General features: G+C 39.5%; 1 protein-coding gene across 1 annotated transcript; it reads right to left on the bottom strand.

The window, feature by feature from the left end:
• Positions 1 to 5,502: 5,502 nt before the first annotated feature.
• LOC308135700 (uncharacterized protein) lies at positions 5,503 to 11,248 on the bottom strand. The gene is made up of 4 exons (XM_080503789.1): positions 11,167 to 11,248; positions 6,513 to 6,754; positions 5,779 to 6,134; positions 5,503 to 5,620 (listed from the first exon to the last, which is right to left on the bottom strand). The coding sequence occupies exons 2-3, from the start codon at positions 6,729 to 6,731 to the stop codon at positions 5,799 to 5,801; spliced, it is 555 nt and encodes a 184-aa protein (XP_080359915.1). The 5' UTR covers positions 6,732 to 6,754; positions 11,167 to 11,248; the 3' UTR covers positions 5,503 to 5,620; positions 5,779 to 5,798.
• Between the last annotated feature and the right edge of the window lie 16,304 nt (positions 11,249 to 27,552).

The raw sequence follows: 27,552 nt of genomic DNA, 5'->3' as shown, positions 1-27,552 counted from the left end.
TTTGTCATCCCTCAGGAGGCTGGCCGTTAGCTCTTTCAACAACCTGGAGCAGGTTTTTCTTTTTCAAGAGAAGCAAATTGCACATTTTCGCTGCATGGTCTGTTCTGCACAATGTTTACAGTGGGAGTTTAATCATCCTCTACAGAGTGTTGGACACTTCACTGCCAGTAGGATTTGAGTTTTTACTTGTGCTGTCCATTTATTCACATTGAAACCAAGAAAGGCTCATGGCAAATATATAAAAGAAAGTATTGTGGTCTGATTGTTCAAATCAAAAGATTGTTTGACTGTTGAATGGCTTTTGTGGCGCCACCACCTCCACAGGTAAATCTAATGTGTACTCATGAATAACATCCTTTTGTATTTCAGCATAGTCTGCTTATGTTTAGGTTTCGTATCTTGACAACCTTCACATATCTTCACCGAGCTTTTACAAAGATGCTCCAGGATGTTGCTGGTTTAAAATCAAGAACAAATCCAAGCAGCGTGCAGAAAGCATTCCTCCATCTTTTCAAAGAAGCTCCTGCAAGACATTGCATGACTGACATCAGCAGGTTAGACAGCTCAGATCTAAAGATAATTCCTATTGACACATTTCTTTTTCTTTGCTGTTTTAAGAACTGTTGAATTCTGGTAAATGATGGCAGGGAGCCTGATCGGGTTGCTGATGAACTTTTTCATGCTCATCTCGAGGCAGATGGTTTCTCGAGCCAATGCTTCTCAAATTGTCGAGGATTACATTCTTATGAGTAAGAATCAACAATAGACTGTTGTTTTTCTCCGCATTGCCGATTAGATGTAGTGCTGCACCAGTACAATAGAGCTGTTTACTATACACCAGTGCTAGCTACCTCGATTCAGCACAACTAATGGAGACACTGCAGTCCTTTATTGTTTCTGCGTGGCACCAAACTCTTGGAGACATGTTAGTTTTTGGATGGATGACAAGGAAACTGCGCAGGGGTTTGGCAACTGATGCTATCAGTTTAGATTTTCACATTTCAATCACTCGGTAGGGAACATTTGAGTTGACATGACCCTCTCTTACTCCTGTGCCCTGCATTACAGACCAAACCCACTCTGACAGAAACTGTTTGCTTTCAGCAACACATTTGTATGACTGGCTGAGCTACAGCTGGCCAAACTCTTGGTCCTTTGTCCCACCTGCACAGACAAAGACATCCGGGTAGCAACAAAGTGCTGCTGTTTCAGTTTAACTCACTGACTTTTATTTATTTCACTTACTCTTCTGACATTCAGGTGAGTTGCTTCTGGGACGGCCTCATCACAGAGCTGCTGCCGTATCAGTGGCTCATTACTATTCAGATATTCAGCTGTGTTACCTGTGCCAGCTGTGTGAGCTTACATTGACTGTATTTGCTCAGACTTTGAGAGGAATCGTGCTCATTATGCATGTGAGAGATGGCACAATGGCTTTTAGCTGAAATTGTCCGCCCACGCGTGTTGTTTTTGATATTTTGTCCCTCTTCGTGTTCCTGAGAAATGCACTCAATATGTAAACGAGTCTGACACTCAAACAATTATTCAACTCAGTGATTCGGACGTGTGCAGTGAAATGTCGTGGCATTCAGTGTCACATTCAAGCTTGTTCATGTCTGTCTCTCTCTGTCTCTCTCCGTCTCTCTCTGTCTGTCTCTCTGTCTGTCTGTCTCTCTCTCTTCTTGGTAATGTAGGTAGTTTTCTTCCAAAACATTGAAACAAATGAGTAAAAGGTCTGGTACAGTTTTGTGATGAACATGATATGTTACATACAGCCTCTCTGTAAGCAAAACAATAAAAAAGGAACATTACTATTGCAACCACACACACATCATCAGTAGGGTAAAAGTAATCTGTCTCACGACGGTCTAAGCCAAGCTCACGTTCCCTATTAGTGGGTGAGCAATCCAACACTTGGTGAATTCTGCTTCGCAATGATAGGAAGAGCTGACATCGAAGGATCAAATTTTCCTGGATTTATATTTGTACTCATTATAAAATGTGTCCTGATACTGATGGTGGACACCTTCTATGTTTGGTTGTTTTGTTTTGCTCAAAGCAGCTGCAACACTGAACACATCGCCAATTTGGAGTGCATGTGAATGTTGTCATAATAACTGAATAGCTGGTAGCATTTCTTTTCAGTCTTGTCGATATGGATTGATTATTGCAAACTACACCAACAGGAGCCATACAGACTATGATGGTCTACAGTGGCTGAGTGACTGTAATGACAAAAACTTAGGGAAACAACGCCTCAAAAAAAAAAAAAAAAAAACTTCTGGTTCCTTTAATTCTGAGGGTTTATACTTATGGTTCCTATTTTAATGAACCAGTACCATTCGTGAATCCATTTATTCTAGCTCTATCCTCAGGTCAAAGGAAGCAAGAGCTGATTCTACCAGACCGTGGATGAAAGATGGGGTACATTTTGTACAAACATAGAAAGGCCTCAAACTGAACCGGTGTCTTCTTGCTTTGATCTTAATGAAATTACTGATTATTTATCAAAAAAACATAACAAAACAAGAGTGGTTGTTAAATCCAGCTCTGACCTGAACCCGGCTGTGCTCTGTTTTCTTCCCACTATGCTGCTGCAATAATGAAACACAGAGTCGGCAGTCACAGTGAAGTCCTTGAGCAGCTGATGAGCGGTGACACAGCAGCTGTCATTATCATTTAGTCTGATGATGACTGAAGTGAACAGATTCCCATCAGCCTCCCTGGTCAGCTTTGGAGGTTTAGATAGGACTGACAACACGATGAGCAAGGACAGTGGTTTTGTGTGTGCGTGTGTGCACATTTATTTAATCAGTCCCAGTGAGTGCTTTAATAAAACACTTCCAAAGGCTCATCTTTATCTATCCTTATCCTTTCTCTTTTGCCACAACAGGCAAAATGTAAAGTGACATGAATTTGTCACTACCAGTTGTGCTTTCCTTACAGCCACACAATAACTTCCTTGAGGAATTCAGTGGCTCTTTTGGGACGTTCAACCAAATCAAAAACATCTTTACACTAATACACATTATGCATTTTACATGGATTTTATTTATGTATCATAAGATGAGTGTCAGAGTGAATTTGTTTTCTCTATGGCTGTGCATTCTGCCTCAAAAGTGTATCTTTCTTCTGCTTTTATTAAATGGCACATTCTGACAAAATGGCTGCAGAGATCTTTAGATTATAGAAAGGCTCGTCAGTGCTAACATAGAAGCTAGTTTTGTTGTTTTTTAATTGAATTTGTCAAGGAAATGCAATTTAGTTGTCTTTCTTTCAGATTTAACCAGATAAAGTGTTGACTATCTCAGAATTTTATTCTTCAGCAAAAGTGAGAAATTGTCTGGCTCTGTGGAAGCTTTTTTCCATCTCACTGTGACTCAGTTTGCTTAACCTGAAGGTCAATGGGAGTTCCACTCAGAAAGAGTTGCTGTATATTTTCAGGTGTCCTTATCACCAAGTTGCAGCACTCTGAGTTTTCTAAGCTCCTGACGCAGCCCTCCAACCATGTTATTACCTTTCTTTATCTATTTCTCTGATCCATGATTACAGTGTTGGCGTTTTGTTTCTTATAGGTCAAGATTGAATTGACTTCATAACATGTTGGTTGGTGGGTCAAATCAATACGAGTTGCTTTGGTAATCTTGTGCTTTGATCCATGGCGCAGCTCAATCGATTGTCACCGGGAGGAGGGCTCAGAGGGATCCGGTGGGAGGAGGGGTGAAGCTGGAGGTGATATGATGACCCTTCAAAAAACTTGCATGCTTCTGGAGTAGCCAGAGCTCTATCGATAAGCTTCCAGCTGTATTGAAGGATTAAAGGTGCAGGGCTCCAACAGGTCCACTTCATTAACAGATCGACAGTCTGATCGAGCTCAAAGCCCCGATGATGATCAATGAAGCAAAGGGACCAGGTGTATAATCCCACAGTGAGGGGGAGCAGTGGCTGATGGGGAAAAATGTACGTTGGCCGAGAGGTGCAAAACAAAATTACAAAATTTACACTTAATAATATGAGAATTTAGCATTTTGGAAAACACTTTTACATTTCATAAAACAAATTTATCAATCGGAGAGGAACAAGTAGCTGGAAAAACAACAAGAATCATCGGCTATCCAGACCGTGCCCTGTCTCAGGAATTTTCTCTGATGCCTTCAGGCAGATGTTATTATTATTATGTGCCCCAAAGGAAAACAAGCCGGTACACAGGCCTTCATTCCCTCTGCCATTAAACTCTTTAGCTTATGTAATTTTTATTTTTCTGTTGTGATATTTCCCTATGTCTTTACTTAAATCCTTGACAGATTGATGTTTGACGATTTAATTAGTATTTGTTTATTTGTTGACCGAATACATGCACGAATGGACTAGGAATCTACAAATGAATTGCCCCTTGTGGGATGAATACAATTATTTGAATGGAACTGAACTGAACTAAATCTACCGATAATATTTTTATGATAAAATGTCATTTCTACCTGTTTTATATCTATATTTTTGTCTTTATTGTGTCGCTCGTGATAAATATTTATGGTGGGGCTCTTCATTATTATTTAATTTCAGCCAATGCTAACTTTATTTAAATACAGTGCATTTATAAACCACTGTACACCAATCTTGCCTGTTTGAGATTGAGAGGCCCCTGGTGATAACGGATTATAGTTCTTTTAAACAGCGAGTGAATAGAGAGCACTTATAAATATGACTCTTTTATTACCAACCTTGTAAAGAAATACAAGCAGAAGCTTCATTAGTCCCTTTTAGAAAATGAATGTGTTTTGGGGTTGGTTTACTTGAAATGACAGTCTGAGTTTTGGAAAAACAACAGGCCATAACAGGTAGTATATAATCAAACATTGTCATCAATCCATTTTTTAAAGCATTTACCTTAAGAACTGGTTCAATTGGCGGGAATAATTCTATTTCTACTGCAGCCTTATATAACGTATGTCAAGTGTAACTGGTCAAATACACCTGCATTACCTTCATCTTGGCATTGTACACACGCATGTGCTACTTGCAATTACTTTGAGAAACACTGACAATGGCCAGAGCTCCAGTGTCAAACCAGGTGCTGTAGTATCATCAGCAGGGGCCAAGTGAAGGCTGCAGTGACTTTGGTGACACTGAAGTGAACACCAGTAGCATTACTGGATATTATTTATTATTCTTGTAGAAATGAATTACTTCTATTTTGGATGCGTAGAGCGAATCCGTTGTTTGGGAAGGTACCCAGTTCTCTGACGAGAGGATGTAATATTTGTGGGTTTATCTGGGATGCCAAGCACCAATATGGGAAAAGTGCAGAGTAAAGCTGATCCAAAGAAAAGGATGAGTGTATGAGAGAATGAAAGAGGTTAAAATTAAATGAATACTGAGTATTGAAAATAGAAAACAATATAAAATATGATTGCTCAAACCCCGACTCGTCCAGTTGCTACAGATGACATTATTAATGACCACAAGTAGGAATGGAATTTATATATATTTTTTTTTATTATTATTTTGGGGAAGGGGGGAATCATGGGTTGAAGCAAAAGGGGACATGGACACGGACATAACACTGGTCCAGGTGGTGTTGGCCGATGTTATCGCTTCACTCCAAGGTCCGAGAAGGTGCCTGGAACACACAAGCACACAGTGAGAAAATTACTTTTTAAATGCCAAATATTGAAAAGCTCTTCAACAAGGCTTCCTCAGGCTTCCTGAGACATTTTGGTTGTGCTGATGTCATTCTGGATAATAAATCTTAAAGACGATTTTTACTGTGGGCTTCACCTGTCTGTCCCCTCATGAGATCACTCCCAGCAATCCCAGCTACTCAGGACGTTGGGATTCTTCCTTTTCTTTTGTTTTTTCCGGCCCCTCCGGCTGGGCTTTGGCTCCTCCAGCTGCTGATTCTGCTCAAGGACCTCAGTCTTTTGCGCTTTCTCTGTGGCCTCCTGAGGTTCCTGGGAGTCCTGAAGCCACTGGAAGAGCTTCAGCACCTGACGATGTCGCTTCCGTGCCCCCCGGCCGAGCTGCGGCTCCTCCGCCTCCTCCAGGTCCTCATACTCCTCATACTTCTGAGGCTGCCGAGGCCCCTCAGACTGAGGCTGCAGCTCTTGAATCTGAAGCTGCTCTTGAAGCTGCTTCTGCAATTTGAGGTAGAAAATGTGACGATAATGAGGATGCGGCCATTAAAACAAGCAACACAGAAAAAACTGAGATGCCGAGATGTAGACAGGCAAGCACACAAACAAATAAACAAGTCCAAAATTCAGGATTAAGCAGAAACAAGGAGTCCAAGAGCTCTATTTGCTTTAATATTATAATTATCATTATTGTTGATTTCATGTGAGGCTGTAATAAACGTCTCTCTACAGGCAAGTATGAAATGTATGTCTGTATGTATGCATGTGTTCTCCCAAAAGGCAAGTTGACGTTAGTATAACATCAGGTAAGATCAAGTGTTATTTCCAGGTAATTAATAAAATCTAATAGGTCAAATTCAAAGAATTGAAGGCACTGACCTGTGGGATATTGTGAAGCGCACCCTGTGGACGATAGTGCACGGGACCCTGCGGGCGGTGGTGCACGGGACCCTGCGGGCGTTGGTGCACAGGACCCTGCGGGCGGTGGTGCACGGGACCCTGTGGGCCATAGAACAAGGCACCCTGTGGGCGATGGTGCACAGGACCCTGTGGGCCGTTGAACACATGTCCCGGGATGAAGTACGCAGGTGTCATCATCTTTGTCGTTGTAAGTTGATTCACTAGGCAGAAAGTAAACAAAAAGAAATGACAAAAGACACAAAAAGAATGTTATTTGCTGAAGGAAATATAAAGCTGGTGCTGAAGAAAGCTAAACTGTAATGGTAAAAAAGTGTAGTTAAAATAAAGCAGTTAAAATACTAGAAATGTTAAAAGGGAGCCGAAATGCCAGGATCCTATTGTATTTATAATGTTTCTTATTCTGCTGCATCATTAGACCCCCTAAACAAGCTCAAAAGCTCACCAAATGTAGTATTGTCAAGTGGAGATCAACTAAAACTAAATTGTTCGTCTCATCAAGACCCAACAATAACCCCAACCCACCCTGATCGAACACCTCAAACAAGTGTCGACTGTGGCTAAACCGTGACTCTATTGACAAAGCAAGCAGATCAGAAGTACCACAAGAATCTGCAAAACAAGACAATATAACACATGTGGGGGAAATTCCATAAAACATGACCTTTTTCACAAGAGAGAACAATGCTGTCATGTTTTATGTTCCCGCGATTTGAAACAGCATTTATCAGAGTCAGATGGAGCAAAATCGTGCGTCTGCATCAAACTGCGCCTCCTAGTGTCTAAAGCTTATAACCCACACAGACTGAAAATGACTCTCAAAAGCTAAAATTGATATACATTCTCAATATTAACTCCATCAATGGATATTGTGGCTTCTCCTTGACTTCTTTTAGCAAAAAAACAATCAATATACTCACTTCTCTGGTTAAAACGCTCGTGGAAAAGGTTCAGGAGTAGCAATTCAAAAATAGTTGAATTCTCGCTATAAAAGTTCCTGGAACGATGTCTCCTGATGTGAACTGATAGCTGATGGGCCAACTGGTTCTGTGAACTGTTTGGTGATTCACCAAGCCTCTGTATGACATATTTATCAAAGGATCAAAGGATCAAAGGATCAAGGGAGTTAAGCCCCGCCCCCTTGGGCCTGTTGCCATGACTACCATCAACCATAGATTTGTAGACCTGTGACCGTTTAAGCAAAACTTTAACACCTATTATATATATATATATATATATATATATATATATATATATATATATATATATATATATATATATATGTAATATTATATTATATTATATATATGTAATATTTACAAAATAAATAACAGTTTAATGATGGATGAATAAAAATAAACTTCTCAAGTCTGAAGTCTCACTGTCACTTGCATTTTTGCAATCCACCAACTCAACGATCGCTTCCAACATCTCAAATCTCAAAATGTTACCACATGCCAACAAGAAAACAAAAAAAAAAGATTTGAGAGTAAATGCACAAACAGTAAACAAAATCATGTTTTAGTAGATTTGGATTTGGATTTTTTTTTCAGATTATGAACATTATAAAACATTGCGTAGGATTCCTACTAGAAATGTACATGCGTCCAAAAGTTGAAAATGGCGTGCGCCCCCAAAAATTTGGATCAATAAAATTGTGCGTACGCACATCTGCACGCACTTTTCTTTTATAAATCACAATCCACCTGGAAGGTTATGCAGTTCATCTCCCATCCCTCAACACGCCCACTTTCTACCATAAATGGTCAATGCAAAGCACCTGGTCCATATTTTTGCATCTCATTCACCCTGCTGATCGCCGGCATTTGACACCAAATACTGACAGAAAAAGACGAAGAAAAGGAATTTTACGGAAAGCGAAATAGTCATGGAGGAGGTGGCGGTCAGGGAAATTATAGTATTTGGTATCATAGTGGTGGAATCACTCATAAAAGAAAAACAAGCAATCCGCAGCGCATCGTCACCGCTGGAAATAGTATGAGAGTCACAGAGAGATGATTTCCTGAAAACAGGATATACATGTGGTCACGGCTCCCGTTTTATTTAACATTTGACTACCTTTTAATTAAAACTATCATTTGTGTGTCATATTTCAAAAAAATCCTTAACGATGCTCTTGTATTGACAGACAGGGTTTTTCTTTGCAGTAGAGCTGATGTGTCTGACTAGAATTAAACATGTCCTCACACTAAAATGAAAGCTTTCAAAAAAATCACATCTTTTAGATCTTGAAGCTCAAAGCATCCAAATCATCCCAACAAATGAAAAATAAAAGAAAGTGACAAATTATTTTAACAATGCTTTTTTTTTGCAGTCACATTATTGATGATCATATTGATTGGGTTCACGACATCCCGCTCTTGTTGTAATGAGATAACATTTCGGGCGCTACAGAGCTTTTGTCTCTCATTTTACAGCTCACCAATTCCACTGGTATTTTTAACGTGACCCGAAGAAGATGATGAAACCACAGTTTAGCATACTTGAGGAGTAGTAGTACTTTTATTAATAACGAACTAATACAGCAACAGGAAATATATGTGACTGTAAGGTATTATTAACATTAGTTTCAATCCACAGTGCCAGTAATTTATGGGTAACCTTGGAGAAAATGTTAGTCTATCTTTTGTATAAAAAATATATCTGCATCTTTAAAGAGCATCTTTCTCCTGACAACTGACGTGAGCTGAGCTGAATGAGTAAATCTGCCCTGAGCTGTACAGTGCAGACAGCAATGATAATATGTCACTGCAACGCTACAATAATACACCTGGATTCACTGAAAAGAGCCAAGAACACAGTGTTTAATTTCAAAATATAAAATTCAGGTGTGACAGGCTAAGGGACAAAACACTTTAAATATGAGGTACAAAAAAGCCAAGGCAAGATGTATAACAAGAAAACATGTAACAATAATAATGAAATTTTGAACTAGCTTAAAAGAAGGAGATTCACAGTATATACACTGCATATCATCCATATTGTACTGGTGTGCAATAGGATTTTGTAAAACATTTATTCAACTATGATCAAGACATCATTCCATGATAATTAAGTAAAACCATTCATTTAAAATGAATAGGCAGACTACATTTTCATAATCAAGTGAAATACCTGTCATGGAAATAATTACTGAACTGAAGAATCAAATGTCGTCGTCCTTGTCTTTTCAGCTTAAGATTTTGTTTCACACATCTGTAGGTGGTTGCATCGTAGTTCAGCCTGAATGCAATGCTTATTGTTATGAGTTTTATTCAGTTTTCTGAAATTCATCAAGCGCTGACAGTAATCTTTGTCATTAAAGTCTGAATGTTACAGAGAAGTTTAATTTGGGTGTCATTGAATCCTGTAGTTATTGATATCAGTATGAAATCAAAGGAGGCGTTTCTCGCTCTGAACGTCCTTGGTGACTTATCTTGATTTAACTTTTCAGAATGAGTTCAATAGGCTATTGTGACTGGACAGGTTTTGTCAAAATTGAAATGTGGTTTTCTTTTGAATAGACTCATGCTTTCAACTTTCAATTAGCACAGCAGCACAGTGACAGATGGAGAAAAAGAAATCAATTTCCTTTTCAAGCCTTGATGTGAGTGAAGGAAAGAGAGAAATAGCAATGTGCTTTGTGTCAAAATTTGATTGATTACCCCCCGCCCCCCGCCCCCCCTGCCCCCCGCCCCCGCCCCCGCCCCCCCGCCCCCGCCCCCCGCCCCCCGCCCCCCCAGCCCCCCGCCCCCCCGCCCCCCGCCCCCGCCCCGCCCCGCCCCCCTTTCTGAGGGGGGAGGAGGTCATAAAGGTCGTACAGGTGCTATATGTCAGATTGATTGATAGCCTACAACAGGTGTCTGCAACAGATGTCTGCACCAGGTGTCCTTGTTGTTGTTATTCTGAAGAAACATTAGTTTACGGTCGTGGGAAGATGAGGGTTTAAACAGAATTAAGGCGATAACGTTTTAATCCTGATGGTTTTATTAGGCGTTTGCACCAGGTGTGGTCAGTGTTGTTATTGTTATTCTGAAGAAACATTAGTTTACGGTCGTGGGAAGCTCATGCTCTGAATAGAGGGGGTTTAAACAGAACTAAGGTTATAACGTTCATTCCTGAAGGTTTTATTAGTTAAAGGCTGTGTTAGGGGGTTAATTTAAATGTTTAATGCAATCTGTCTGTCTGTCTGTATATCTTTGTGCAAAGTGGCTGAAGACTCGTCACCCTCCTCCTCCGTTTACGACCGTTTACGACCATTACTGCAGACGGGCAGGCCCAGAGTTTAGGAAGTTGGTTTGTTTACATCAGCGACACCAAAATCCTGTTTACATTTTTAGACTTAGGATTTTTAGATAAAGTGCTTTTCTCACGCAGAAAAGGTCAGGAGGGGGAAGGAGGGTGAGGAGGAGGAGGGGAGGAGGATCCGGGGGTCGGCAGAGGAGCAGAGAAGGGAGGGGGGAGGACACGTCGGGAATAAAAAGGGAATGTTTCGAGCCTATATTTTCAGGCTCAGAATACGTGACGAGATAAATAGCGATCGACTCACCATGGCTCAGATGACAGAAACGACACAGACTTCTCTCATAGGTGAAACAGCGGTAACGATATTTACCGGCTTTTCGAATCCACCAAATGCTCCTCGCAGAGAGACGATTTATCTGCGACGGATTCAGAAACCTGCGGAAGAAAATCTCCAACGCGAGTGGATGCTGACTTCTGTGGGGATGGAAGGCCGCTTTGGTTACGTGTTCAGGTACCAGACAGGAGAACTCTGTTTATATCAAACGGAAACCGGTGAGATGGGCCTACACACGCCGTCGATTACGCTGACGTCGGCGGATTGGGCTGTGTTCGGTACACTCTTACCGGAGCTGCAGAGACGCCTCCTGATGGAGGAGGAGGAGGAGAAGGAGGAGGAGGAGGAGGGGAAGAGGGGTCGGCGGTCGGTTTTATTAGTTAAAGGTTGTGTTAGAGGGTTAATTTATTTGTTTAATACGAGGGATAGGGGTATTGAAATTAAATAAATGCTTCTGTCTCACACACATAAGGTTAGTTAATCCTTGTAACTGTTGAAGATAACATGGCAGAGAAACGGTCTATGAAACAACTATATTACGATGTCGCAAATCCCGGCAGCTACGGGGGTGTTGATAGACTCCATAGAGCCGTTCAAAACAAGATGGGTAGAAAAGTGAAGTTAGGAGATGTGAAAGAATTTTTAGCAGGTCAAGACGCCTATACTCTGCATAAACCGGCCAGGACACATTTTGCTAGGAATAGAGTTATAGTGATGAGACCTCTCAGACAATTTCAGGCAGATCTTTGCGATATGAGGGAATTGTCCGGGGAAAACGATGGCTTTAACTATCTACTGACCGTCATAGATGTGTTTTCAAAAAAGGCCTACGTTCGTGTTTTAAAGAAGAAGTCCGGCAGCGAGGTCACGCAGGCTTTTGCGTCAGTCTTTAGCGAAAGCCAAATACCTGAAAAACTACAGACGGATGCCGGAAAGGAATTTTATAATAATACATTTAAGACTCTGATGAAGAAACACGGTATCATACACTTCTCCACGGCCAGCGATCTAAAGGCCTCTGTGGTCGAAAGATTCAACCGTACGCTGAAAACGAGGATGTGGAGATATTTCACGGCTCACAACACCAGACGTTACGTCGGAGTATTGCAAGACTTGGTTAGAAGTTACAACAACACTTTTCACCGAAGCATCAAGATGACCCCTATGGACGTGTCGTCTGAAAACACACGTCAGGTTTTTCGCAACTTGTACGGCGAACCGACGACACGCAAACAGCGGAAAAGAAAGTTTAAATTTAAGGAGGACGACCTCGTTAGAATATCTAAAGTGAGAGGAGTATTTGATAAAAAATACGAGCAGAGTTTTCTGAGCAGACCGCTGAACGGATACTTTACAGAAATGAGCAGGCGTGCTGGAGAGTTTTACTGTTTAAAGGTTACTTTGAAGAATTTAAATTTAACTCTTAAACTCAGTTTCCTAAGTGAACATACGCGGGCTTTTAATGTAAGGTTTAGTTTAAATGTTCAATTCACGGGTAGTAGTAGTAGTAGTAGTAGGAGGAGGGGTTTTTAACTGTTTAATTCTCTGAATACAGGATTTAATGTTAGATTTCATTCTAACAACAATGACAGCTTACAGCCTCGACTTAGGATTTAGAAGAAATTAAATAAAATACTTCTCACTCACACATAAGGCTAGTTAAAGCTCGTAACTGTTGAAGATAACATAGCTGAGAAACGTTTTAATGTTTAATGTTTAATTCACTGGATACAGGGCCTTAAGCAGACGTCTATGCCGACCATAGAACGGTTATTTTGAAGAACTTAACAGGTACGTTACAACTTCCTAAATTAGTTTATAAGGCTCTGAAGACAATTTCAAAGAGTTTTTTGTTTTGTTTTGTTTTTACTGTCCAAAGGTTACTTTAAAGAGTTTAAATTTAACTCTTAAATACTACTTTCTAACTGAACAGATGTGGACATTTAATGTAAGGTCTAATTTAAATGTTTAATAGCTGTATTAAGGATGGTTTCAAATGTTTCATAGCTGTATTAGGCGATGTTTTTAAACAGTCTATTGTTTAATTCTCTGTATACATGGTCTTAAACACTTCACAACACCAGGCATTACCTCGAAGTTTTGCAAGGCTTGGTTAGAAGTTACAACAACAACATTTTCACCGAGGCATAAAGATGACCCTCACGGAGGTGACGCTGAAAAACACGCCAACTTTTTCGGAATCTGTATGGTGTACCGACTGCTCGCAATGGTCGGAAAAGAAAGTTTATATTTAAGGAGGGCAACCTTGCCAGAATATCCAGAGTGAGAGGAACATTAGATAAAGAAATCCGAGCAGAGTTTTACGGACGAAGTATTTACCATGTCAGAATGCGTCGCTCCGTACTCCCGCCGTATACAATGTCAAAGATTATGACAGAGAACTTAGCGACGGTTCGTTCTACGAGGCAGAGCTACAAAAAAGTGGAACTGACTGAAGACAAGCCGTACAGACAGACAGAGGCCTGAGCATTCCCACGTATGCAGAGCAGATTGGTCACCAGGGGTTTATGTCACCCTGTCCCTGGTTAAACAACACTCGCTCAAGTGGAGCTGGCCCAGGCCACTGAGCTGCAGGGGGGTTGTGGTTCGCGGATATGTGTCAATTAGTCTACCCCTCCCCAAACATGGTACACTCTATTGAAGGAGTGAACTTCTCTACAAGAAACACAGTATCACACATTTCTCCACAGCCACCAATCTAAAGGCCTCCGTGTTTGAAGGATTTAACCGTACACTGAAAACAACATTGTGGAGATATTTCACTGCTTACAACACCCGACGTTACTCGGATCTGAACCTGTAGAAAGACTCCGTACAGATAGACAGAGGCCGAAGCATTCCAGCGTCGGCCCCACAGTGTGTCCACACACATCTACAGCCACCTGGAGCTCCCAACAATTTTACTTTTCATCTGGGTTTTGGGATGACTTGCGCTGAGCACACTGATCTGGTAAGTAAACATTGTACTCTGTTGTAAACCATTACGTTGTCTGATTGAGACAGGGCTTGTAACTTTTATCACATTCTGAATGTGACAGTGTACAATTTAAAAAAGCAGTTTTTATTAATGTTTTTTTTTTTTTTGATACTTGAAAATATATTAGGTAGCTGCAGCCCTAATTACATGCAATGCTACAACAACCTGGCGTGCTGATGGTTGGTTACATGTGCGTCTGTATTTTGAACTTGTTGCTTTAACTTTATGTTCTATTTCACTGTCCCTATTTCAGGCTGAAGCAGACGGGTCAGTTGTCCTCACACGCCCACGTCACAGCAATTAAAGTTTTCACTTAACGCCTCATAAACTGAACGAAGAATCCTTCTATTGTGAGTATTTATTTAATAGGTGGGGAGAAACCGGTAGTGTTGCAATGTCATTCAATAGACACTTTTTTTTTTTTTTTTTTCCAAAGCAATGTACATCTGAAAGTTTATTCAACACAAGCAGGGGTCACATTAGGAGAAACATAAGCTCAGTCAGATCCACCAGGCCAGTCTGAGTCCAGTTAGACGAAGGTGACAACAGGCAGCACAGATGGACATTGATGTCACGATAGTTGGATTACGATGAAACCGATATTAAATGGATCAAGTTTGTTAATTCTAATTTAGGATTGTTTAAAATAAAATGTTAGTAGTAGTAGTTTGAGACGATTGAAGATGTTTTGTTCACAGCACGTTTAAATATGTAACTTTTAATTTCATTGCACATTTCACTTTGACTATTAGTCACATAATTCAAAAGTAATTCTCTGAACGTTTTTGTTTGTGAATGTTAGAATGATTCATTGTGCATTTTATTTTGTGAATGAAAAATAAATTCATCATTTTTAACTTGTGACAGAAAAATAAGTATCATAGGTTTGTGACTTCAGACTTTATCTTTTAACTTGTGACAGAAAATAAGTAATCATAGGTTTGTGACTTCAGACTTTTTAAGTCATCTATAATGTAATAAGTAATTCTAAAACAATTAATTGTACATTTAGAAAGAACTATAATCTAACTGAAACAAGTTGTAATTTAATATGCTTTGACCCATGAAATGTAGTGAAACTCGTTCCTAATCAAGTACTCAACACATTGACGTTAGGTTTAACTGTTTTTTTTTTTTTTTGCTTACATCTTTTCAGGTCCAGCAACACATTTTCTGCTGAAAAGAGAAGCTACTTGCTTAATCATTGCTGCTTGAAACATGGAAGCCACACTGGAACCCCGGCTCCCAAGTCTTCATAAAGAGTATCTCTGCACATTCATTTCATTCACTAGCCTATATTTAATCAGGAGAAACACTTTGAGATTAATAATCTCTTTTACAAGTGTGTCCTGGTTGTACCTGGTAGGTACATAAATTAATTACAGTGTCAGTAATACTAAAATGTTCTTTAAAACAAATAAATAGCAATAGACAAATACATGAAACACAATAAAAGTACAGACACAGAGAGCAGATGAAAGATAAAAAAAATATAAAGAAAAAATTCTAAAAACCATCAAATAGTTTAAATCAAGTTAGGTAAGACAAGAACACGGTGACCATTTGTTCGTTTGGTTGTTTGTTTGTTTGTTTGTTTCCAGCCGCTGTAAAAGGCCCTAAACGCCCCCCAGTGAGAGCAGCTCTGTGAGTTTAAGAACGGTCTGTAAAGTATTCCACGAATATAGAGCAGATCACATGAAGGCTTTATGCCCCAGTTCCGTATGGACGGCTGGAGTTGTAAGTAAAATGAAGTCTTTGGACTTATAATGCACTCAAAGTACACATATCAACATGGCATGCTCAAATGAATGACGGCAAAATTTGTGAAACTGTATTTCACAGTCAGTTGTGCAACTTCGTGGCTCTTTGCACAGAAGCAGATTATTTTACCCGTCTGCAAAGACATTTTAAACTGAGACAAACACATACCACAAAATGATTTAGACATTTTAGTAATAATAAGAGGTGACCAGAGCTGAGATATTACCTGAATCACTGGGGAGCCGTTTTTGCAACAAATCTGTTCATTTACATCGACAATCTGGACGTGATTTTTCCATCAACCAAAGCAAAGTTGTTTTCACAGTGTGGCCTTTATAGAAGTAAAGGATTCTAACACTTTGACCACCACTGTAACGTGGTCCCAAAGTACCCGGTCAAAATACTCAGTCAAATGAAAGGACTTCAGAGCAGTCTCACTGATCTCACTCACAAATGATCATAATCTGTAGGAATAGAAATATTATAGTATCATGGTAAATTAGTCTCAAGTTTCGTGGTGTGTTAAACAGAGTGTTTTCAAATAAGTTTTCATGTCAATTTCATCCATTGAGTGATCGTTCATAGTTTTGGGGACTCTGTTACTGTTAAATAACGTGTTTTTTAACTGAACTGTTATGTTAAGTCGGCTTCAATATGATGAATGACTAAAACTAAAGATAAGCCTTCAGTTACTTTGAGTACTGCAAACTCAAACAAGTTACCATAATCTAAATTCTTTAATTTACTTTGACTACTGCAAACTTGAAATAAACAAGTTAACATAATCTAAAAGTTTCTAAATTTGTTTCAATACTGTGAACTCACAAGAAGTAATTTAATTCAACTGACCCGGTCTAAGTTCACATTACGTAGTTCTTGTAAGTTACTGATTCTCATTCAGTCTTTAAGTATCACACCACCCGCGGCTTCAAGTCACACTGAGAGGGTGTCATTTGAATGCTAAAGTGTGTCACACGTGAATCTTGCAAGTGACAGAGAAAAGATTCACTTTTTGCAGTTCTCTTATGTCTGTGTGCATCAACACAGGTATCATTTATTTAAGTAAGGTATTGTCTCTGACAATCAGCACATACACGAATATCAGTATACAGAGGAATTAGACTATTTAAAACCCTTTGAATACCCTGCATTCAACAAAATAACCTTAATTCATAAAAACTCTCCACATAAACTAAATTAGACAGTTAGTAACACATCTGTTAAATTCTTCAAAGTAGCCATAAAACAATAAAACCATTTGGAAGACCAGCCCCACTGGTTTAGGAAGCAGTGAATTCTCTACATGCAGTCCTAAGTAATTCAAGCAACCGAACCTTTTGTCAATAATCTGATTTTGGATTACAATACCTTGTTTTATTTTTACCAGGTCCTACAATGGTTTTAGAATTATTTATTACATTATAGATGACTTTTAAAGTCTGAAGTCACAAACCTATGATACTTATTTTTCTGTCACAAGTTAAAAAATAAAGTCTGAAGTCACAGACCTATGATACTTATTTTTCTGTCACAAGTTAAAAATGATGAATTTATTTTTCATTCACAAAGTGAAATGCGCTATGAATTCAAAAGTAATTCTCTGAACGTTTTTGTTTGTGAATGTTAGAATGATTCAATGTGCATTTTAGTGGGGCTGGTCTTCCAAATGGTATTATTGTTTTATGGCTACTTTGAAGAATTTAACAGATGTGTTACTAACTGTCTAATTTAGTTTATGTGGAGAGTTTTTATGAATTAAGGTTATTTTGTTGAATGCAGGGTATTCAAAGGGTTTTAAATAGTCTAATTCCTCTGTATACTGATATTCGTGTATGTGCTGATTGTCAGAGACAATACCTTACTTAAATAAATGATACCTGTGTTGATGCACACAGACATAAGAGAACTGCAAAAAGTGAATCTTTTCTCTGTCACTTGCAAGATTCACGTGTGACACACTTTAGCATTCAAATGACACCCTCTCAGTGTGACTTGAAGCCGCGGGTGGTGTGATACTTAAAGACTGAATGAGAATCAGTAACTTACAAGAACTACGTAATGTGAACTTAGACCGGGTCAGTTGAATTAAATTACTTCTTGTGAGTTCACAGTATTGAAACAAATTTAGAAACTTTTAGATTATGTTAACTTGTTTATTTCAAGTTTGCAGTAGTCAAAGTAAATTAAAGAATTTAGATTATGGTAACTTGTTTGAGTTTGCAGTACTCAAAGTAACTGAAGGCTTATCTTTAGTTTTAGTCATTCATCATATTGAAGCCGACTTAACATAACAGTTCAGTTAAAAAACACGTTATTTAACAGTAACAGAGTCCCCAAAACTATGAACGATCACTCAATGGATGAAATTGACATGAAAACTTATTTGAAAACACTCTGTTTAACACACCACGAAACTTGAGACTAATTTACCATGATACTATAATATTTCTATTCCTACAGATTATGATCATTTGTGAGTGAGATCAGTGAGACTGCTCTGAAGTCCTTTCATTTGACTGAGTATTTTGACCGGGTACTTTGGGACCACGTTACAGTGGTGGTCAAAGTGTTAGAATCCTTTACTTCTATAAAGGCCACACTGTGAAAACAACTTTGCTTTGGTTGATGGAAAAATCACGTCCAGATTGTCGATGTAAATGAACAGATTTGTTGCAAAAACGGCTCCCCAGTGATTCAGGTAATATCTCAGCTCTGGTCACCTCTTATTATTACTAAAATGTCTAAATCATTTTGTGGTATGTGTTTGTCTCAGTTTAAAATGTCTTTGCAGACGGGTAAAATAATCTGCTTCTGTGCAAAGAGCCACGAAGTTGCACAACTGACTGTGAAATACAGTTTCACAAATTTTGCCGTCATTCATTTGAGCATGCCATGTTGATATGTGTACTTTGAGTGCATTATAAGTCCAAAGACTTCATTTTACTTACAACTCCAGCCGTCCATACGGAACTGGGGCATAAAGCCTTCATGTGATCTGCTCTATATTCGTGGAATACTTTACAGACCGTTCTTAAACTCACAGAGCTGCTCTCACTGGGGGGCGTTTAGGGCCTTTTACAGCGGCTGGAAACAAACAAACAAACAAACAACCAAACGAACAAATGGTCACCGTGTTCTTGTCTTACCTAACTTGATTTAAACTATTTGATGGTTTTTAGAATTTTTTCTTTATATTTTTTTTATCTTTCATCTGCTCTCTGTGTCTGTACTTTTATTGTGTTTCATGTATTTGTCTATTGCTATTTATTTGTTTTAAAGAACATTTTAGTATTACTGACACTGTAATTAATTTATGTACCTACCAGGTACAACCAGGACACACTTGTAAAAGAGATTATTAATCTCAAAGTGTTTCTCCTGATTAAATATAGGCTAGTGAATGAAATGAATGTGCAGAGATACTCTTTATGAAGACTTGGGAGCCGGGGTTCCAGTGTGGCTTCCATGTTTCAAGCAGCAATGATTAAGCAAGTAGCTTCTCTTTTCAGCAGAAAATGTGTTGCTGGACCTGAAAAGATGTAAGCAAAAAAAAAAAAAAACAGTTAAACCTAACGTCAATGTGTTGAGTACTTGATTAGGAACGAGTTTCACTACATTTCATGGGTCAAAGCATATTAAATTACAACTTGTTTCAGTTAGATTATAGTTCTTTCTAAATGTACAATTAATTGTTTTAGAATTACTTATTACATTATAGATGACTTAAAAAGTCTGAAGTCACAAACCTATGATTACTTATTTTCTGTCACAAGTTAAAAGATAAAGTCTGAAGTCACAAACCTATGATACTTATTTTTCTGTCACAAGTTAAAAATGATGAATTTATTTTTCATTCACAAAATAAAATGCACAATGAATCATTCTAACATTCACAAACAAAAACGTTCAGAGAATTACTTTTGAATTATGTGACTAATAGTCAAAGTGAAATGTGCAATGAAATTAAAAGTTACATATTTAAACGTGCTGTGAACAAAACATCTTCAATCGTCTCAAACTACTACTACTAACATTTTATTTTAAACAATCCTAAATTAGAATTAACAAACTTGATCCATTTAATATCGGTTTCATCGTAATCCAACTATCGTGACATCAATGTCCATCTGTGCTGCCTGTTGTCACCTTCGTCTAACTGGACTCAGACTGGCCTGGTGGATCTGACTGAGCTTATGTTTCTCCTAATGTGACCCCTGCTTGTGTTGAATAAACTTTCAGATGTACATTGCTTTGGAAAAAAAAAAAAAAAAAAGTGTCTATTGAATGACATTGCAACACTACCGGTTTCTCCCCACCTATTAAATAAATACTCACAATAGAAGGATTCTTCGTTCAGTTTATGAGGCGTTAAGTGAAAACTTTAATTGCTGTGACGTGGGCGTGTGAGGACAACTGACCCGTCTGCTTCAGCCTGAAATAGGGACAGTGAAATAGAACATAAAGTTAAAGCAACAAGTTCAAAATACAGACGCACATGTAACCAACCATCAGCACGCCAGGTTGTTGTAGCATTGCATGTAATTAGGGCTGCAGCTACCTAATATATTTTCAAGTATCAAAAAAAAAAAAAAAAAAAAAAAAAAAAAAAAAAAAAAAAAAAAAAAAAAAAAAAAAAAACATTAATAAAAACTGCTTTTTTAAATTGTACACTGTCACATTCAGAATGTGATAAAAGTTACAAGCCCTGTCTCAATCAGACAACGTAATGGTTTACAACAGAGTACAATGTTTACTTACCAGATCAGTGTGCTCAGCGCAAGTCATCCCAAAACCCAGATGAAAAGTAAAATTGTTGGGAGCTCCAGGTGGCTGTAGATGTGTGTGGACACACTGTGGGGCCGACGCTGGAATGCTTCGGCCTCTGTCTATCTGTACGGAGTCTTTCTACAGGTTCAGATCCGAGTAACGTCGGGTGTTGTAAGCAGTGAAATATCTCCACAATGTTGTTTTCAGTGTACGGTTAAATCCTTCAAACACGGAGGCCTTTAGATTGGTGGCTGTGGAGAAATGTGTGATACTGTGTTTCTTGTAGAGAAGTTCACTCCTTCAATAGAGTGTACCATGTTTGGGGAGGGGTAGACTAATTGACACATATCCGCGAACCACAACCCCCCTGCAGCTCAGTGGCCTGGGCCAGCTCCACTTGAGCGAGTGTTGTTTAACCAGGGACAGGGTGACATAAACCCCTGGTGACCAATCTGCTCTGCATACGTGGGAATGCTCAGGCCTCTGTCTGTCTGTACGGCTTGTCTTCAGTCAGTTCCACTTTTTTGTAGCTCTGCCTCGTAGAACGAACCGTCGCTAAGTTCTCTGTCATAATCTTTGACATTGTATACGGCGGGAGTACGGAGCGACGCATTCTGACATGGTAAATACTTCGTCCGTAAAACTCTGCTCGGATTTCTTTATCTAATGTTCCTCTCACTCTGGATATTCTGGCAAGGTTGCCCTCCTTAAATATAAACTTTCTTTTCCGACCATTGCGAGCTGTCGGTACACCATACAGATTCCGAAAAAGTTGGCGTGTTTTTCAGCGTCACCTCCGTGAGGGTCATCTTTATGCCTCGGTGAAAATGTTGTTGTTGTAACTTCTAACCAAGCCTTGCAAAACTTCGAGGTAATGCCTGGTGTTGTGAAGTGTTTAAGACCATGTATACAGAGAATTAAACAATAGACTGTTTAAAAACATCGCCTAATACAGCTATGAAACATTTGAAACCATCCTTAATACAGCTATTAAACATTTAAATTAGACCTTACATTAAATGTCCACATCTGTTCAGTTAGAAAGTAGTATTTAAGAGTTAAATTTAAACTCTTTAAAGTAACCTTTGGACAGTAAAAACAAAACAAAACAAAAAACTCTTTGAAATTGTCTTCAGAGCCTTATAAACTAATTTAGGAAGTTGTAACGTACCTGTTAAGTTCTTCAAAATAACCGTTCTATGGTCGGCATAGACGTCTGCTTAAGGCCCTGTATCCAGTGAATTAAACATTAAACATTAAAACGTTTCTCAGCTATGTTATCTTCAACAGTTACGAGCTTTAACTAGCCTTATGTGTGAGTGAGAAGTATTTTATTTAATTTCTTCTAAATCCTAAGTCGAGGCTGTAAGCTGTCATTGTTGTTAGAATGAAATCTAACATTAAATCCTGTATTCAGAGAATTAAACAGTTAAAAACCCCTCCTCCTACTACTACTACTACTACTACCCGTGAATTGAACATTTAAACTAAACCTTACATTAAAAGCCCGCGTATGTTCACTTAGGAAACTGAGTTTAAGAGTTAAATTTAAATTCTTCAAAGTAACCTTTAAACAGTAAAACTCTCCAGCACGCCTGCTCATTTCTGTAAAGTATCCGTTCAGCGGTCTGCTCAGAAAACTCTGCTCGTATTTTTTATCAAATACTCCTCTCACTTTAGATATTCTAACGAGGTCGTCCTCCTTAAATTTAAACTTTCTTTTCCGCTGTTTGCGTGTCGTCGGTTCGCCGTACAAGTTGCGAAAAACCTGACGTGTGTTTTCAGACGACACGTCCATAGGGGTCATCTTGATGCTTCGGTGAAAAGTGTTGTTGTAACTTCTAACCAAGTCTTGCAATACTCCGACGTAACGTCTGGTGTTGTGAGCCGTGAAATATCTCCACATCCTCGTTTTCAGCGTACGGTTGAATCTTTCGACCACAGAGGCCTTTAGATCGCTGGCCGTGGAGAAGTGTATGATACCGTGTTTCTTCATCAGAGTCTTAAATGTATTATTATAAAATTCCTTTCCGGCATCCGTCTGTAGTTTTTCAGGTATTTGGCTTTCGCTAAAGACTGACGCAAAAGCCTGCGTGACCTCGCTGCCGGACTTCTTCTTTAAAACACGAACGTAGGCCTTTTTTGAAAACACATCTATGACGGTCAGTAGATAGTTAAAGCCATCGTTTTCCCCGGACAATTCCCTCATATCGCAAAGATCTGCCTGAAATTGTCTGAGAGGTCTCATCACTATAACTCTATTCCTAGCAAAATGTGTCCTGGCCGGTTTATGCAGAGTATAGGCGTCTTGACCTGCTAAAAATTCTTTCACATCTCCTAACTTCACTTTTCTACCCATCTTGTTTTGAACGGCTCTATGGAGTCTATCAACACCCCCGTAGCTGCCGGGATTTGCGACATCGTAATATAGTTGTTTCATAGACCGTTTCTCTGCCATGTTATCTTCAACAGTTACAAGGATTAACTAACCTTATGTGTGTGAGACAGAAGCATTTATTTAATTTCAATACCCCTATCCCTCGTATTAAACAAATAAATTAACCCTCTAACACAACCTTTAACTAATAAAACCGACCGCCGACCCCTCTTCCCCTCCTCCTCCTCCTCCTTCTCCTCCTCCTCCTCCATCAGGAGGCGTCTCTGCAGCTCCGGTAAGAGTGTACCGAACACAGCCCAATCCGCCGACGTCAGCGTAATCGACGGCGTGTGTAGGCCCATCTCACCGGTTTCCGTTTGATATAAACAGAGTTCTCCTGTCTGGTACCTGAACACGTAACCAAAGCGGCCTTCCATCCCCACAGAAGTCAGCATCCACTCGCGTTGGAGATTTTCTTCCGCAGGTTTCTGAATCCGTCGCAGATAAATCGTCTCTCTGCGAGGAGCATTTGGTGGATTCGAAAAGCCGGTAAATATCGTTACCGCTGTTTCACCTATGAGAGAAGTCTGTGTCGTTTCTGTCATCTGAGCCATGGTGAGTCGATCGCTATTTATCTCGTCACGTATTCTGAGCCTGAAAATATAGGCTCGAAACATTCCCTTTTTATTCCCGACGTGTCCTCCCCCCTCCCTTCTCTGCTCCTCTGCCGACCCCCGGATCCTCCTCCCCTCCTCCTCCTCACCCTCCTTCCCCCTCCTGACCTTTTCTGCGTGAGAAAAGCACTTTATCTAAAAATCCTAAGTCTAAAAATGTAAACAGGATTTTGGTGTCGCTGATGTAAACAAACCAACTTCCTAAACTCTGGGCCTGCCCGTCTGCAGTAATGGTCGTAAACGGTCGTAAACGGAGGAGGAGGGTGACGAGTCTTCAGCCACTTTGCACAAAGATATACAGACAGACAGACAGATTGCATTAAACATTTAAATTAACCCCCTAACACAGCCTTTAACTAATAAAACCTTCAGGAATGAACGTTATAACCTTAGTTCTGTTTAAACCCCCTCTATTCAGAGCATGAGCTTCCCACGACCGTAAACTAATGTTTCTTCAGAATAACAATAACAACACTGACCACACCTGGTGCAAACGCCTAATAAAACCATCAGGATTAAAACGTTATCGCCTTAATTCTGTTTAAACCCTCATCTTCCCACGACCGTAAACTAATGTTTCTTCAGAATAACAACAACAAGGACACCTGGTGCAGACATCTGTTGCAGACACCTGTTGTAGGCTATCAATCAATCTGACATATAGCACCTGTACGACCTTTATGACCTCCTCCCCCCTCAGAAAGGGGGGCGGGGCGGGGCGGGGGCGGGGGGCGGGGGGGGCGGGGGGCTGGGGGGCGGGGGGCGGGGGGCGGGGGCGGGGGGCGGGGGCGGGGGGCGGGGGCGGGGGCGGGGGGCAGGGGGGCGGGGGGCGGGGGGTAATCAATCAAATTTTGACACAAAGCACATTGCTATTTCTCTCTAAGGAAGAACGAGGCAAGGGGCAACGAAATTACCTGAAGTTAAATTATCAGTAATAAAATCCTGAGGCGTGCTCGCTTTGGCCTGGCGTTCCTCTGGCAGGATAACTGATGTCAGGTTATATTTGCAGGTTCAGAGATGACCATTGAGCAGATATGATAATGCATGCATATATTTTACATCAATTATGACATTTCTATCTTTTTTGTCTATAAATTATGTTTGAGCAAATCTTCCTGTATCATCAAAAGTTCTGACTGATACAAGAGGAACTTACAGCAAATTAGGCAAGAATAGCATTTTTTTTTTTTTTTTTATTCCAGAGATGTCCCAAACTGCTGATATCCACTTGCACATTACGGGGGTTTCCGCAATGACAGACACCAGCAATACAACTAGAAACTAAAGGTTATGTAGTCATTACAAATGTTGGTGTCTACAGTTTCCATGAATCACTGATGTTCAGAACCCACAACCACCATCACATGTTGAGTACAGAGAGTGACCTCACAAACCAAGTGCTGTCATCAGATCGCCATTGTAAAAAAAAAAGTTTTTTCCTGAGAAATGTGAAAATATTAAGACAAATTAAAAATGACATGTAATGAAGTTTGATTTCTTTACACCAAGCCTCATTTCTCCCATAAAATATAAAAACAAAACAAAACACACACAATTCATTTTCTGATGTCTGACACATAAAAACTGATTTATAAGGTTTCAGATTTATGATAATGACATTTATGGACAGTTTCTAGTCTTTGCACAGAGTGTTTCGGGAGAGAACAGGGTCAGCTTAATAAAATATTATGGCACTCATTAATTATGTAAAATCAGGCCCCACTGCACAGGAAGATGACTCTATTGTTACCTTTCTTGACTGTAGCTCAATGGATGGAGGGCGGCATGCAGACAGAAGGATCCCATTACAATACTCAGGGGCTGCACACAGCATCAGACTGTTTGGTGTTTCTGCTTGGATATTCTAAAGGCCTCCTTCAATGGACATATACTTTTTACTAGGTTATAATATGCTGTTTCATGGGGAGATTCCGTTCATGAACAATATACACTATGTGATTGACGCGGTATAATGTTGATGAAGCTGTACATCACCGTTTCAGACAGCTGTGATTTCATACTTCAAATCAGGGAAACTATTCAAGACAAATTGAGGCTGGAGGTTCATGTTACTAATGATTATTTATTCTATTACTTCTAATGGAGAAGGGAGCGGTTAAAGTATGAATATATGTGTTGGGGGCAGGTGTAGCATTTTCATGAAAGGATAAAGATGGAAATGTTTAATTTCAGTTAACTTTTCCTCATTCAGATGCGAAACAAACCCTGCAGATTTCACAACAAATGTATATACCGGTACTCAACTCTGCTCCTGACAAATAATGTGGTGCTATTTAAAAAGGAAATAAACATGCTTTCCTACATTTTACTATTACCATGAAGTGTTATTACAACAAAGAAACAATACATCAAATCTACGCTTACATTTTGTGCTTTATTCAGGAACAATGCAAATAGAATAAAAGTGAGAGTTGCCCAGAATCACTGTAGGGCATTTGTTTGTATTTTTCTTGGTCAAATCTCCTGAATATATTTCTATTATGTTCATGTGTTTGATGGACAAAAAGACAGCCCTGAATTTTCAAAATTAAGAAGAGATCAAAGGGGAAGCAATTGATTTGCAGGGTGTTTTCTTCTTCTGATTATGTTATAACCGAGTTGCTGTTAATTCTATTCTCTATTAATGCACAGATTATATTTAATATTTCACTTTTGGAACATATTCGATAACTCATGATTCATTGTTGTAGTGCTTCATTAATTTACTGCCCACAAGTAAAAGACAAAATGAACAAATTTTAAATCCCCCCAAAATATATTCACAACTATAAACAAGGTCATATGGAAAAAAGGAAACTGTCAGACTCTGAGAAAGATTGTGCTGGATATGAAGATACATGGTTTGTTTGATTGAAAGTGTATTTCAAGGTTTTAAAGGCATTTTGTTGTATGAAAGTCAGATTTGAACTTTGCAGAGAAGCTTTTAAACCAAACATTTATTTTGAATATTATTGGACTGTGCAGCAGAGAGTGAAAGGTTTCCCAGATAGATTCATGCATTCATAGAACTATAAAAACACAAAGATATTTCCTCTGTCTCCCGACTGGAAATCAAACTGCGTCGTGTCTGTTCAAAATATTGGGACATTCAAATGACGCAGTCCACTCAGTGTCCGGATAAACAAATTACACCCCACTGTTTGTGCCAAAGTAAGACAAAGTTGGAGGACATGACCCCCGTGTCCACAAAGCTTCAGCTGCATCATTCACTTCCAGCAGAATCTCAGTCTGATCACTCAGATTAAATGGCTCGTTAAGACCCTTTCCCCATTACTGGAAGGGATGTGTGGCGATTAGCGAAGGGTTAAACTCTACCTCCCCCCTCCTCTCCTCTCCTCTCCTCTCATGGGCCCTGCAGGATGGTTTGGATTAACCCGCCCCATGTTATCAGCAGTAGAGGGGTGGCTGCCCTCCCCAATACAAGAGCTGACGCTACAGATGGTGGAGGAAATTAAAGTCTGCACGCTATGATCAGGATCACAGCTAAAACCCCCAAAACAGCCGGGTTCTCTTCAGGTGGAGGTTTCTAATCGTCTGGGGATGGAAGGGGGGGATTCAGTGCTTTGTAACTGCTCATTTTACTTTTTTCAATTCGTTCATCCACAGCTTCGCTGTGCCGTTATGGCGAGGGAATTTTAATTGCAGAACCTGTTGCATTAGTAATTTTCCCAGGGTATGACACCATTTCCTGCTCTTACATTATCTTACAACAACGAGACATCCTCGCAGCGATGCCGCTGTGAGACAACAGAATCCCAGCGTCTGCCAATCCACAACAAACGCAGTAAGCCAATTAGAGATAACTATCATGGAACTTAATCGAA

Source organism: Blennius ocellaris (assembly GCF_963422515.1).
Source record: "Blennius ocellaris genome assembly, chromosome: 10".
Lineage (NCBI taxonomy): Eukaryota > Metazoa > Chordata > Actinopteri > Blenniiformes > Blenniidae > Blennius > Blennius ocellaris.
This window is presented reverse-complemented; position numbering and strand designations above follow the sequence as displayed.

Coding starts and splice junctions, on each gene's coding strand:
- LOC308135700 (XM_080503789.1), bottom strand. CDS start 6,731: ATGATGACACCTGCGTACTTCATCCCGGGACATGTGTTCAACGGCCCA. Junction 6,135..6,512: donor CGCTTCACAATATCCCACAG/GTCAGTGCCTTC, acceptor CTCAAATTGCAG/AAGCAGCTTCAAGAGCAGCT.